The 14,245-nt window shown below is 33.2% G+C and overlaps 2 protein-coding genes and 1 pseudogene across 3 annotated transcripts; all 3 read left to right on the top strand.

The window, feature by feature from the left end:
- Nucleotides 1-644: 644 nt before the first annotated feature.
- On the top strand, nucleotides 645-1,007 carry LOC114168742 (annotated as a pseudogene).
- Nucleotides 1,008-5,170: 4,163 nt separating this feature from the next.
- Nucleotides 5,171-13,031, top strand: LOC114169898. 2 transcript variants are annotated; one of them, XM_028055282.1, is made up of 7 exons: nucleotides 5,171-5,352; nucleotides 8,725-8,869; nucleotides 9,038-9,093; nucleotides 10,653-10,776; nucleotides 10,871-10,977; nucleotides 12,552-12,621; nucleotides 12,734-13,031. In XM_028055282.1, exons 2-7 carry the CDS (start codon nucleotides 8,788-8,790, stop codon nucleotides 12,835-12,837), a joined length of 543 nt encoding a protein of 180 aa, XP_027911083.1. In that variant the 5' UTR covers nucleotides 5,171-5,352; nucleotides 8,725-8,787; the 3' UTR covers nucleotides 12,838-13,031. The 2 variants fall into 2 exon arrangements, with proteins under 2 accessions (XP_027911083.1, XP_027911084.1); XM_028055283.1 differs by lacking the exon at nucleotides 5,171-5,352 and adding an exon at nucleotides 6,054-6,325.
- On the top strand, nucleotides 5,851-6,267 carry LOC114170117 (protein LTO1 homolog). Its single transcript, XM_028055604.1, has one exon. It carries the CDS (start codon nucleotides 5,851-5,853, stop codon nucleotides 6,265-6,267), a length of 417 nt encoding a protein of 138 aa, XP_027911405.1.
- Nucleotides 13,032-14,245: the final 1,214 nt, after the last annotated feature.

Here is a 14,245-nt window from a genome sequence, read left to right as displayed (position 1 = left end):
AGTAATTACACTATTTATATTGTGAGAAAAGAAGTCCCACATCGATGGGAACTTACTTTGGAGCTTACTTTTAATGTTATAAAAGGAGTCCAGTATTTCCTTAGGAAATCATCCCAAAGTCTCTCCCTTTCTATTCCTTTTGCTTTATTTGCTTGAGAGAAGAATTAAAAGAGAATATTAGTTTCTCCTCTAAGAGAGAAGGTTAGTTTCTCCTTTAAGGTTCTCCTTGTATTAGTTTTTCCTATTTCCAAGAGAGGGGTTGTCATTGTTTTTTCCTTGGGATTAGAGAGAATGGTATGTAATTTTTCCTTTCCTTGAATAAATTATATTCATTGCCTATTATCTATTTTTGTTCCTTTATTTTCATCTTTTATTTTAGTTGTGAGTACTTATGCTAGTACTCTGATACCCAACAATGGTATCAGAGCTGTTGGTTCGTATGATTATATTCCGCTGCTATTGTCATTAGAATAGTGCTGTGACAGTGGATAAAGTGTGGTAGTGTGAAAGTGCATGTCTAGGAAAATTCTGGCTAGGAAAGACTTGGTACTTAAGCGTGTCCATTAGTGACCCACCTCTCTTTCCTGGGAATTACCTGGTGCACTGATTCACGGTCTGCCTCCATTGTTCCAGTAGACAGTACTATTCATAGTGAGAAGTGCATAAGTCGGTTTTAAAGCCATGACAACAAGATACGAGATAGAGAGGTTCAATGGGAAAAATTTCTCATTGTGGAAACTGAAGATGAAGGTAATTTTGCGAAAGGACAATTGTCTAGAAGCAATGGAAGAAAAACCTGAGGGCATTACAGATAAAAAGTGGAAGGAAATAGATAACAATGCTATAGCAAATTTGCACTTAGCATTGGCAGATGCGGTTTTATCCAGCATTGCGGAGAAGACTACAACGAAGGAGATTTGGGATACTCTCACAAGCCTGTATGAGGTTAAGTCACTTCACACAAGAATATTCTTGAAGAGAAAACTATATACTCTTCGAATGAGTGAGTCCACATCGGTGACAGACCACATCAACAATCTAAATACGTTGTTTGCCCAACTTTCAGCGACAAATTTCAACATAATTGAAAATGAACGTGCGGAGCTTCTACTACAGAGTTTACCTGATTCGTATGATCAGTTTGTCATCAACATTACAAATTACAACGTTATTGACCTCCTACGCTTTGAGGATGTTGCCGAAGCTGTTCTTGAAGAAGAATCTAGGCGAAAGAACAAAGAGGATATGGTGGAAAGTGCAAGGCAAATAGAAGCTTTGGTGATGACGAGAGGTATATCAACAGAACATGGATCTAGTGGGAGTCAGTCTCATGATAAATGTCAAAGTAAGAAGCATCTCAAATGCTACCATTGTGGCAAAAGAGGGCATGTGAAGAAAGATTGTTGGCATTAGAAGAATGAAGGAAAGAACTCTGAGGCATCAACCTCACAAGGTTGTATGGCAAATACATCAGAGGACGAAGATATTCTGTGAAGAAGAGGTGAGATTTGGTAAGTCATGAAAGCTTAGAAGATCATGGTAGATGTGTATGTGCTTTTGGGAGATACGTTGCAGGATGCTAATGCAATGATTGCATCGACGAGTCAAGAAGAAGCGATGTTGATGTGACATCGTAAACTTGGGTATAAGTCAGAGCGAAGTTTGCAAATCCATGCAGAACGTAATCTCTTACTCAGGCTCAAGAAGGTTGTTTTATCTCTACACGAGCACTGTGTGGTAAGCCAACAAACATAGTCATAAATCGCAGATTGTTAGTTTGACTACCAGGAAAAAGGAAAACACAAGAAGACTTGATTTATTATGATGTAAGGGAATCACTAGAGTTATCACTAGAAGAATCGAAGTTTACTCTAGGAGATTGTGGGTGTACTACATCAAGAGGAAGTCAAATGTGTTGTTACTAATTCAAGGAATCCAAAGCACGAGTATGTGCTTTTGGGAGATACGTTGCAGGATGCTAATGCAATGATTGCATCGACGAGTCAAGAAGAAGCGATGTTGATGTGACATCGTAAACTTGGGTATAAGTCAGAGCGAAGTTTGCAAATCCATGCAGAACGTAATCTCTTACTCAGGCTCAAGAAGGTTGTTTTATCTCTACACGAGCACTGTGTGGTAAGCCAACAAACATAGTCATAAATCGCAGATTGTTAGTTTGACTACCAGGAAAAAGGAAAACACAGGAAGACTTGATTTATTATGATGTAAGGGAATCACCAGAGTTATCACTAGAAGAATCGAAGTTTACTCTAGGAGATTGTGGGTGTACTACATCAAGAGGAAGTCATATGTGTTGTTACTAATTCAAGGAATCCAAAGCACGAGTAGAGCTTGAAACTGGGAAAATTAAGTGCTTGGGCTATGCTAACAATGTGAAGGCGTACCACCTGTGGGTCCCACTACCCACAAGGTTATTGTTAAGCAGAAATGAAATGATGTTCCAACCAGAAGGCGTTAAAGAACAAGAAAACTTGGTTTGCATGGTTGAACAAATCTCAGTACGGTTTAAAGAGAGCTCAGGTGTTCGTACCAGAGATTTGATTCCTTCATAAGCCTCGGTTACAACAGACTGGTGTTTAGACCATTGATGTTGTATGTGGATGACATGTTGGAGGTAGGCCCCAACAAAGTTCAAATCCAGGAATTGAAGGCCTAATTAGCTAGGGAGTGTGAGAAGAAGGACTTGGAACCAGCAAACAAGGATTTCAGGGATGCAAATTCACCGAGACAAAAAAGATAGAAAGGTTTGGCTTTCTCAGAAGAAATACTTACTGATAATCTTGCGGCGCTTCAACATGCAAGATTGCAAGCCAATTTCGACCCCACTTTCTATCAATTGTTCCTCACGTATGAGTCCTAGCAGTGAAGCAGAGAGGATGGAGAGGTCTCGAGTACCGAGTGCATCGGTGGTGGACAGCCTTATGAATGCTATGATGTGTACAAGACCAGACATTGCACAAGCAGTGGGAGTGGTTAGTAGGTTCATGGCGGGTTTGGTGGATAACAGTGAATTAATGACAAGAGGTCCTTAGGAGGAACCTCAGGTGTTGCATTGTGTTTCGGAGGATCAGAATTATGTGTCAATGAAGTCTACGTGGATTCGATCCTACTGAAGTCTATCAGAAGAACAAGCAACATGAAGGCAGAGAATAAAGCATGGTGTGAAGATTTGATTAATTTCATCAAAATCTTCAAGTGAGAGATTGTGAGAAAAGAAGTCCCACATCGATGGGAACTTACTTTGGGGCTTACTTTTAATGTTATAAAGGAGTCCAATGTTTCCTTAGGAAATCATCCCAAAGTCTCTCCCTTTCTATTCCTTTTGCTTTATTTGCTTGAGAGAAGAATTAAGAGAGAATATTAGTTTCTCCTCTAAGAGAGAAGGTTAGTTTCTCCTTTAAGGTTCTCCTTGTATTAGTTTTTGCCTATTTCCAAGAGAGGGGTTGTCATTGCTTTTTCCTTGGGATTAGAGAGAATGATATGTAATTTTTCCTTTCCTTGAATAAATTATATTCATTGCCTATTATATATTTTTGTTCCTTTATTTTCATCTTTTATTTTAGTTGTGAGTACTTATGCTAGTACTCTGATACCCAACATATATAAGACAATTTATAATAGGAAGATGAAAATATTTTTGACATTGATAATATATAATAATCAAATAATTTATTGTTTTTATAAAAAAATAATTCTATTCTTAAAACTGTAGTTTAAATATTTTATTTTGTTTATGTTTCAAAAATTCGTGTTTCTTTTAAATAAACTAAGAAATGTAATAATGATTTTATGTTATTAGAAATAAAAAATAAATATCTATTTTAAAATTATAAAGATACTAGCCCCAAGTAGGTAAAGTCTAGTGTAATTTCGCAAGAGTTTTAGTTAAATTTTAAGGCTGTGTTTGGAAAAGCATATTTACAATAAGGTTAAAATATCTTTTTGGTCTCAATTTTCGTCATGTTTTTTCAAATAAGTTCTAATTTTGGTTTTGTGTTCAAATAGGTCCCAATTTTCGTCAATTTTGTTCAATTGGGTCCTTTTTTGCTAATACCGTTTAAATCATTAACGGCCATGAACAGTGTCTGTCACGTGTCACTTCGTGGATTTTTGATTTTTTTAATTTTAATTTTAATTTTTTAAATTTTTTTTAACATTTTTTTTAAAATTTTTTTAATTTTTTTTAAATGTACACATGTCAATCTAGGAGCGTGCCACGTGTCACTTCATGGTTTTTTTGAATTTTTTATTTTATTTTATTTTTGAATTTTTTTTGAATTTTTTTGAATTTTTTTTAAATGTCCACGTGTCAACCCAGTAGTGTGCCACGTGTCAAAGTCAATATTCTATATTCAATTTGGTTCCTATATTTGTTATTTTTGTTCAATTAGGTCCCAATTTTTGTTAACATTAACCAATTTGGTCCCTATCGAAGATGTGAGCAAATTTAATTTTTATATCAAAGTTATAATGATGCGAATTTTAATATATTATATAAAAATATTTAATAAAAAATGTGAATTTTAATATAAAAATTAAATTTGGTTTTAATTTGGAGAGGGACCAAATTGGTTAATGTTAACAAAAATTGGGACCTAATTGAACAAAAATAACAAATATAGGGACCAAATTGAATTTAGAACATTTACTTTGACACGTGGCACGCTAGTGGGTTGACACGTGGACATTTAAAAAAAATTAAAAAAAAATTAAAAAAAATCACAAAGTGACACGTGGCACACTTCTAGATTAACATGTGTACATTTAAAAAAAGTTAAAAAAATTTTAAAAAAATTAAAAAAATTTAAAAAAATAAAAATAAAAAAAAAATCAAAAATCAAAAAAACCACGAAGTGACACGTGGCAGTCACTGTTCATGGCCGTTAATGATTTAAATGGTGTTAGCAAAAAAGGACCCAATTGAACAAAATTGACGAAAATTGAGACCTATTTGAACACAGAACCAAAATTAGGACTTATTTAAAAAAACTTGACGAAAATTGGGACCAAAAAGTATTTTAACCTAATTACAATAACATGTAATTTAGAAAAAAAAAGGACGAGAGAAAAAAATAGAAAGAAAATATAATGAGTTTTAAGCAGTTATAAATACACATATATAAATGATTTTTTTTCATATGATTTTTCTAAAACTGTACTAAAATTAAAGAGAGAAAAAAGATGGAGAAATTTGAGTGTTAAACTTTTCATGTGGCATAATAACTGAAACATAAAAGGAAGAGGTGAATTTGATCTTGCCCAAACCAAACCCTAGCTCTCATTTCTTCGCTCTGTAGCCAGTGGAATCTGCGGAGCAGCAATCACCAGCAGGTAGTTTTACACGTTTTCTTCTGTTACATAGCGCTTTCTTTTGCTGTTCGAGGAACTATTCTCTTTGTACGGAAGATTCAATGGAAAATGAAGTTTGAATCAGTAATTATATTAACACCGACTGGAAAAAAGAAGTTTCACTGTTTTTTCTATTTGTGTTGCAGTGTTTCTCATGTTTTTTTTTTTTTTTTTTTTTTTTTTTTTTTTTTTTGCATTTGGGCATGATTTATGAGCAATTACGATGTAGACTTTTTTCCAATAATTTCTGTTAATGCTGTTGACTTTATGTTTGTCCTCTTTTTTTTTCTTCTCATTTTTGATCCATGTTGTTTCTTCCGTACACCATTCATTGATTAATTAAGGGGCTCCTGCATTGTGGCTTTCAACATTTAATTGAAATTGGTAATTGGGAATGGTTTTGGTCTTGCTGCTATACTATCTCTAGTTTGGTCTCAACTCCTTGTCAGTTTTGTAGCATTTGTTTTGTTGGGGCAGACCATGGATGACTTGTTTGATTCTTCTTTGAACTTGGAGGACACCCATTACAAGGAAGGCTACGATGAAGGCCACAGTGACGGCCTCGTCGCTGGCAAGGAAGAAGGCAGACAGGTTGGCCTCAAGGTTGGTTTTGAAATTGGAGAGGAGCTTGGTTTCTATAGGGGTTGTGTTGACATTTGGAATTCGGCACTTCGGCTTGATCCGACTTGTTTCTCTCCACGGGCCAAAACAATTATTGGCCAGATGGAGGAGTTGATTGAGAAATACCCTCTCATGGATCCGGAAAATGTACAAGTGCAAGAAATCATGGATAGCCTGAGGCTGAAGTTCAAGATGGTTTGTTCTTCCTTGCATGTCAAACTTGAGTATAGTGGATATCCAAAGTCTTCTACAGAGGCCAATGATATTCAGTTTTGAGCTACTTGATATTTTCAGTCTTCTAGAGATACCAGTGTGTAGAGAGACACTTAGCTGGGTAAGTTGATGAACAAATTGCATATTATCATTTCTATAAACTGTCGTATAAGTCAATGTATTAAATAGTTATTTTGTATTAAAAATGATAATGTATACATTGCTTATGAACATAATCTTGATAAGTCTTGTAGAGAATGCTATTCAAGAATGACCGCTTTCTTTTGTTATTTTTGTGCTTAGTTGTTGGAATTGTGTGATTTGTGATTTGTTAATATGGTTTAGTAAGCGAAGGTTCAGATCATCTGATGAGTCACAAATGGCTTTGAATTATATGAACGTGCATTAATTCTTCAAACTCTATATCACTAATACGAATCAAACAATTCAACCATATTTTTTTATTTCAATTTTTACTTTCTTTTGTTAACTACTTTAAAAACCTGAGAAGCCAAATAATCTGTTGAATGGAAAGGAACACTATTACACTAATGCACCTTATTTGATTATCCCTTGATCTGATATTTTTCTTTTAAAGTAGGGGTTTCTCTTGTGTGTCACTCACTAATGTGTTTTAGTTGCTTGGTGACATCACGAGTGATTTGGGACAATGACTTTTTTTATCTGGGCTCAGCCAATGGCCTATTTTCATTTCTCAGAATCTTGGGTTAATTTTTCAAAGGGAGAAAGATTGCAAATGATTATTTGAAAGGTGAAAATTGAGTTAAGACGAGTTTCATGAGCATGCATTATTGATGGAGACAGTAAACCTTTCTCGTAAATGTGAAGGAGCATTATTTGATTGTTGATCCATCCATGGCACTAGCTATCTGAAGAAAGTGGGTGTTTGAGTACACTATTTTACATTTTACTAATAAAATTATAAATTAGTCTGTGAATCAGGTGTCTAAATATCAATTTTTGAATAATGTGATTTATCTTGATGATATGGAAGTTAACTGATTTATGCACACAATTCAAAGTCATTTGCTATTTATCACACGAAATGAGTCCTTTCCTTGTTAAGGCGTATCAAATTGATTGCAAATTGTGTGACACTGACACTTATGCAGAAAAATAACAAAAAACCACTTTTCTTGTATAAATATTCTCTACAAAACATATCTAGAATACATAGGCAATCATACATCATTATTTTTAATATGAAGTAGTTATGTTGTACATTGGTTTGTGCTAATGTTTATAAAATTCCAATGGGTAATTTGTTTTTCGAACCCAATTTTTCTTGAAGAAAGATTGGAAAAGTAACATGGTTCAAAAATCTAAACTAAATATTATTTCATGAAAGGCTTTTGGATGTCCATTTTAAACAAGCTTGACATGCAGTGCAAGGCATATTATTTTGAATAGGAATAATCTCCTGCAATTGAAGATTTAAGGACCCAGGAAAGGTTTATTTTGCATAAACTCCTCCATTTGGGAAACATTTGCTCTGGCCCTTGGATAGCAGCTGATCTGGTTGGATAGAGGTCTCTAGACATTGACAGTCTGTAGAAATTTGAACTCCTTGCCTACCCTGAAGTCATCTTTAAGGCCATTCTTCCAGTCTCTTCCTTACTTGTGATATGCCAAGTTTTAGCAGATCTGCTCAGAATCAATTGAAGAATTTAGGTGTCATGATGGTTATTCAATTCATAACCTGCTCCAACACAACTTATGCTGCAAAACTAAGTTGGGAACAATTTAAAAATAACATGGAATAGCAATGAGCATATCTTTATTATCAATTAACAGATAAGCCATAATACATTAAGTTTGTTGGCTGCAAGGTTTGCCTCTAAATCAGACATGATCTATCATACCATCACTAGAAAGCAAAACGTTGATTTCTATCTTGAGCTGCGGACAATCTGTTTTTGTGTAATTCTGATATATCACATTATTAACACAACATAGGGATAAATGAATAGTCTTGGAAGATTTTACCCCAAAAGTATTTTTATATGAGCATCACAACATTTGATGTTTGGATTTTTCTTGAAATTATAGTTGGCCTTGATTTTTACCTATGATAGTGTTTTAAATCATTGGTAGGGGCTGGCCCCAGAAGTTTTTCACTTTAAGTTCATATTGGTTTTAGTTTACTCTTTACATGGGGATTTTTTTTTTTTCTTAATGTATTAAATGTAATCTCAATCTAGTTCTGTTACGAACTTGGGAATGAATTGAGAGAAATTGATCGAAACAAACAATGAAGTTGAACAATTATATTTAAGCATTGAAAATAGTACACAGTTATCTCTCGCGTGAGGATTTTCCTTTCACAAAGAGCTAGTATTCAATATACAAATATTATTGGATATTGATGGATCCCCCTCCAAGTTCACTTAACTATTTGTCACTAACTTGCGCCCTCTGACCTACTAAACTAATATTCTAACTATTGGAACCAACTATGCCTTCCTCACATTCCTAACAAATTCTCTAATTTTCTTGCAGCTAGAATTGGCTCAGCTTGATAAGGAAGTGGGGTGATCTGCAATACAAGGTGTGAAAACAGAGATGCATAATAGAAAATTGGCTTCTGGAAGGCCCTCTGGAACTGATGGCTCCGATTACTCCTTCCGGATGGTTGTTGATTCAAGTTAGTTTCATCTTTTCCTTAATCTCTCTTTATTTTCTTTTATTAATTTATGATATTCATATTTTTAATACAGTTGCAGTTAATTTATTCTATGGCTTAGCTTTTAGCTATATCTTATTTTCTTAATATTCTCATTGGTTTTTGTTGTTTTGATGTTATACCATTTAGGGTATCAGCTAGTTGCAAAGGGGAAGAAACGCCTCTCCCTGCACTTTATTACCGAGGTATGTAGGGTTTTATTTATCTTTTTCTTTTTTGGTTATTGGATTTCTGTAGCAATGGCATTGTATGTTGTGTGAGAAATTTTTTCATGGTTATTGGTTGTAGATTTTTAAATGAAATATTTTAGACCAGTTTTATTGTATTTAGTTTAAATGAATAATAACTCTGATTTAGTACGAATTGCTTTTGTGCTTGTAGAATGGTTGTTTTATAAAATTAACAAATTAATTATTTGAAAAAATGTAAACTTAGTTGCTTTCCAGTTTCCGGCATATATAAATCAGCAATCTCATGGCTCAAAAAGTTATCTTAAGATGCATAAATTAATTGAGATAAAAGCCTCTCCTTCAGTCTGTATTGCTGCTGAATTTCTAACTGAAAAAATCAAGTAAGACACTCGGTTGATCATATATTGTATCTCTGAAGCGTCCTATTCATGGGAATTTGCAATTTTGTGCTGAATGGGAAGAACCCATTCTGCATTGTGGAATTTTTTTAGGAATGAAAAACTTCAACCTGGGAAGTTTATAGGGGTTGCACTTGTGTTTTCAACTATTTTCAGTATTTTTATCAAACAAGTACAAATGTATGGAAAGGCTAATCCATTGATGAGAACAGGTGATTGAACTGAGCTAATATTCCTTGCGCCTGAACTGGATTCCAACTTTTATACTTGTGGCTTATGGTGATTTTGGGTATTTGTTAGATACAATTAGGAAAAGGGATAATATGGCAGCTCAATGTAACGGGTTTCTTGCCTGGGTAACATGATGTTGTATGAGATCTTTAGATAGAAGGCTTTACTGAAATTTCTGGATATTGTGGTTCTCTACTAAGTGTGTGTTTGGATTATATGAAAACGTGTTAAGTTTGGTTGAATGAAACTGATACTTCATTCAACCGAAAAGCATCAAAGGCATTGCTTTGAATGCAACCACAGTTTGGACATCTTTAATACTCAATGAAACGTAACAAAAATTGCCAAACAAGTGGGTGTGACTTTCGACGATCTTCAACTGACTTTTAGGTGCTCAAATAGTAATCCAAAACACACACTGATTGATTATTTTCTTTCCTTTTAAAAGAAAACATTTAAAATAGTTGGCCTTGCTTTGATTCTTGTGGTACAGCTCTACAGGACATGTATATTTTCCTACACTGGTGGCTACACTTGACAAAATTATCAAAGCAACTTTATTAACTTGAATATGGCCGTATACTTTTATTAATGAAAAACATTTATCAACTTTTATGTGTACTCATGCACTAATTTAGGTGAACTATTTTTGGGTGGCTATTCAAACTACACAGTTCATAATGAGTGTTTTTATGTTGAGTATAGGATTCATTTTATGAAATGGTAATGCCTGTCTGTGAGGCAGAAGTTTTATAACTCATTCTCAACTTTCTAAATCCTATCATAATACACTTTTTGTCAAACGGTAGTTTGTAATTGCAAATGCTGACTCTGTAACTATTCTTGGAGAATCTGTATTCTCTAACTGCTGACATCTTTTGTTTTTTTCTAATATATGTTAAAATTTGAAATTGTTCCCTGCAGGCTGCGTTGCTAATAATAGGAGCAATATTTGCATATTTTCCAGGAATAGAAGCAGATACTCCAAATACAGTTGCCTATTCGTCTGTTTTTGTTAGTGTTGTTTCACTAATCATTGGGAATATAGGTTTGTATACGGCTAAAGCCAGAGTTATTTTTTGTTTCCTTTGTATCATATCAAGTTCTTAATCTGAACCTTAGCTATTTCTCAATTTTGTCAGGTAGAAGACGCAGTCGATCTGGTTTATTGAGATTTTATGCAATCGTATCCTCCATTGCAATGCTTCCCTTGATTGCTTCTCTTGCAAAGAAACATCTGTTACTGAAGGTAAATATGTTAGTGTTTCCCCGGAGATTTTTTAAGAGAAACTTAATTAACTATATATAAAGAAAGAAACGTGCCAACTGAGAAGTAAACATCTTAGTTGAAACTAAATTTTAGTTTGTTCTTGAAGGCAGGAACTAATGTCAATTCTAGGTGGTTCTTGTTTTTTTGGTAAATAGTTATTTTTGTTAATATTAGTCATCTTCATCATTGCACGGGGATTCAAACCAGTCGTGTTCAACCAGTATTTCAAATTTGGGTATCAATTTCACGTATTTAATTATATTCCTGCGATTACTTTTACTGGGATATGATTCCCATCAAAGATGTTTGGCAAGTATGTGTAGTTCTTTGGAATATTTTTAAATTTATGCTAATTAAAAAAACATACAATGAGGTATGATAAAGTGACACCTGTCAAGTTATTTTAGAAAACAACTTACATTCCCGATGAGAATATAACATTCCCACCCATTCTACATGGGGACAAGAAAAACGGAAGCATGTGTAATATAGATTCCTGGGAATGATTAATGTTTCGAACGAATTTTTATAACTTTTACCAAATATGAAAATGTTACATCCCACTACTCATATTTCTGGGAATAATTTTGTAAGATTTTAAACAAACACATTCTTGGTGTTTAATAACTCCTGGGTGTTTTGGTTTTAGTTTCCTTCTAACAGAAAGTTACTGGTACATACATTTTTAAATTTGGACCGTTGGGGTCAACATTAAGTAATCTCATGTGCTTTCGTGTCTACTTTGAATTTATTTGTGAAGTTTCTATTTTTCTTCATTTTGTTAGCTCGTTCCTTTGTCCTCTCGATCTTTTTTTTTTTTTTTTGTCTAAGCCTCTTTCTCCTTCAGAGACATTGCAAAGTGTTTGAACCTTACTTTGTTAGAAGTGGATTTTAAGCCTAACTCAATTTCACAAAATCGACTTGTAAGGTGAGGTTTGCACCTCACTTATATATTATGAGATTGCCTTATCTTTAATTGATGTGGGACTTCCAACACATCCTCTCACGTCGAGGTATATTCATCTTGTGTGTGAGATTATAAACTAGCGGGTGGTCTGATAGCAGTCCGATAGCGGGTGGAACAGAATGTCCAAGAGAGTTCGCTAGGATATGTTTTAACTTGGCTTTGATACCATGTTAGAAATGAATTTTAAGTCTAACTCAATTCCATAAAACTAGCCTAAAGGTGAGGTTTGTACCTCACTTATATATTATAAGATTGCCTTATCTCTAGTTGATGTGGGACTTCTAACATACTTTTATATGAAATGTATGAGTTTAATTGTTTTTGTTTGCCCTTTCGAATTACATCTTTTACTTCCAACGATCCCGCAAAATGTATGGCTTAAAACTTGCAATTATATTAGAAAGGAGTACATAAGTAAATTTATTTCACTAGCTTATAGGCTGTACAATTTATGAAAGTATTATACATCACAGGTTTTATGGTGTTAACTTCTAATAAAGTTACATATGCGCATAAGTGCATTGTTACACAAGTAAAAGTGTTCTCTTTCTGAATACAATTATCATTGCATGCAACTGTTATGTAGGCTATCCAGGATTCTAAACTTTGGAGTGCAGCGAAGTATGATGTCAATGATCTATCTCATTTCCAAATTGGCAAGTTTCTTTTCAAATTCTAAATATGCTGTTCTTATTGTTGTGCAAATTGGTGTCTGAATTTGATCATTTGTAGTAATAATCAAGCTTATAGGGCTTTACTTCTTTGCAGGCTTGCTGTTATATCTAGTCACCTTGTCTGTGCTCAAGCTTTGTACTGTCAAAGCAGTTGTTTCACTTCTTTTTAACATGGCTCCACCCAAGAAAACCTCTTAGCCCCTTCAACAGTTTGGGGTCCAAATCCAACTTTCTGTCATTGTTCTTTATGTCACTATCTTTTATGAGAGATGTTGAGGTCAGCTGAGAGATTTTACTGAACATTTTTAAGACGTTTGTTGTTTACTATGTAGTATTTTCTGTTATTTTTTGTTTGTTTTGAGTATTACTCTGGAGCATGTTTACATAATTTTCTTTATACAATCTTCTAGGAGAAAAGAATAAGAAAACAGGTAAAGTGAGTTTTTCATTAATTAAAAATAGTTTATATATAATCTAATTTGTAAATAGTCTCTTATATAATTTCACCAAATTTTTATTTTTTAAACTTGGTTTGTAAGGTAATTGTAAATAAGTTATTTCTTTCTTTTATATATATATTTGGAAAAAGTTTGTGAAAATATTGGCTAAGAACGTTTCACAACAAAATATTGTTAAAACAAAATGCATAATTAATTCTATAAATCGACACCATTTACAGAACATGGGATAAATTTAACAAAGGATTTCACAGAAAAATATCTCAAGAAACAATTACCCACGAAATCACAAGGAAAGAGAAAACACAAGTTCAGACTCTACCGATTTGTTTTGTGTTGTTTATATGTTAAACTTTCGAAATATACTTATGTTAGTATATTAAAAACGTTTTTAATATATTTTAAAACATCAACATTAAAAACTCAAAATAGAATGATCCAAATTCAATACATAAGGTGTGTAAAATTTCAAACGCAAAAACCATTTGCAAGGAATAATAAATTTTTGACAATAGAAACTTCACAAAAAATAATGTGATCTGGGTAGTAATCGAAGTTAAGACTTTGTAAAGGAGGTCCGTCTCTGTAACAAGATCATCGAAGTTAAGAATAACACAACAATTTTACTTTCTACACCCCTATAATTTCTATCTGCATCCTTCTAATGCATGAAATGACAATTTTTTCCTCCGTGAATTGACTATAAAAACTTTCCAGAATTTCTAGAACACGATTTCTATAACAGAATTTCCAAAATAAGATTTTCAAAATGTAATATTTAAATCCTTTTGTATTAATATGGTAATAAATTAATAACAATGGGTGGCGAAAGAGGTGTTTGTGTAATTTTAGCAAACCACAAGAAAGCGAGTTAACATCGTTGTACAAGTTAGACGATTTTTGTATAACATAAAAAAAGATATACAAATGTAATTTCAATAAATTTTAGAGGGTTTTTGTGTGAGTTATCTCTTAAAAGAAATAAAATGAATTACTTTTCCATTGGCTATGAATCTGAAAAAAAAAATCTTTCATTATCTTGAAAAAAAATTATATATATAATTTTAGCGCTTAAACATTAAATTTTAGGAATTATAAACAGTTTTCAACCTTAGATATTAAATCTTAAAATTCTAAATCTCAATATA

Source organism: Vigna unguiculata, chromosome 11 (assembly GCF_004118075.2).
Source record: "Vigna unguiculata cultivar IT97K-499-35 chromosome 11, ASM411807v1, whole genome shotgun sequence".
NCBI lineage: Eukaryota > Viridiplantae > Streptophyta > Magnoliopsida > Fabales > Fabaceae > Vigna > Vigna unguiculata.
The sequence above is the reverse complement of the archived record's forward strand: the minus strand, read 5'-3'. Positions and strand labels throughout refer to the sequence as shown.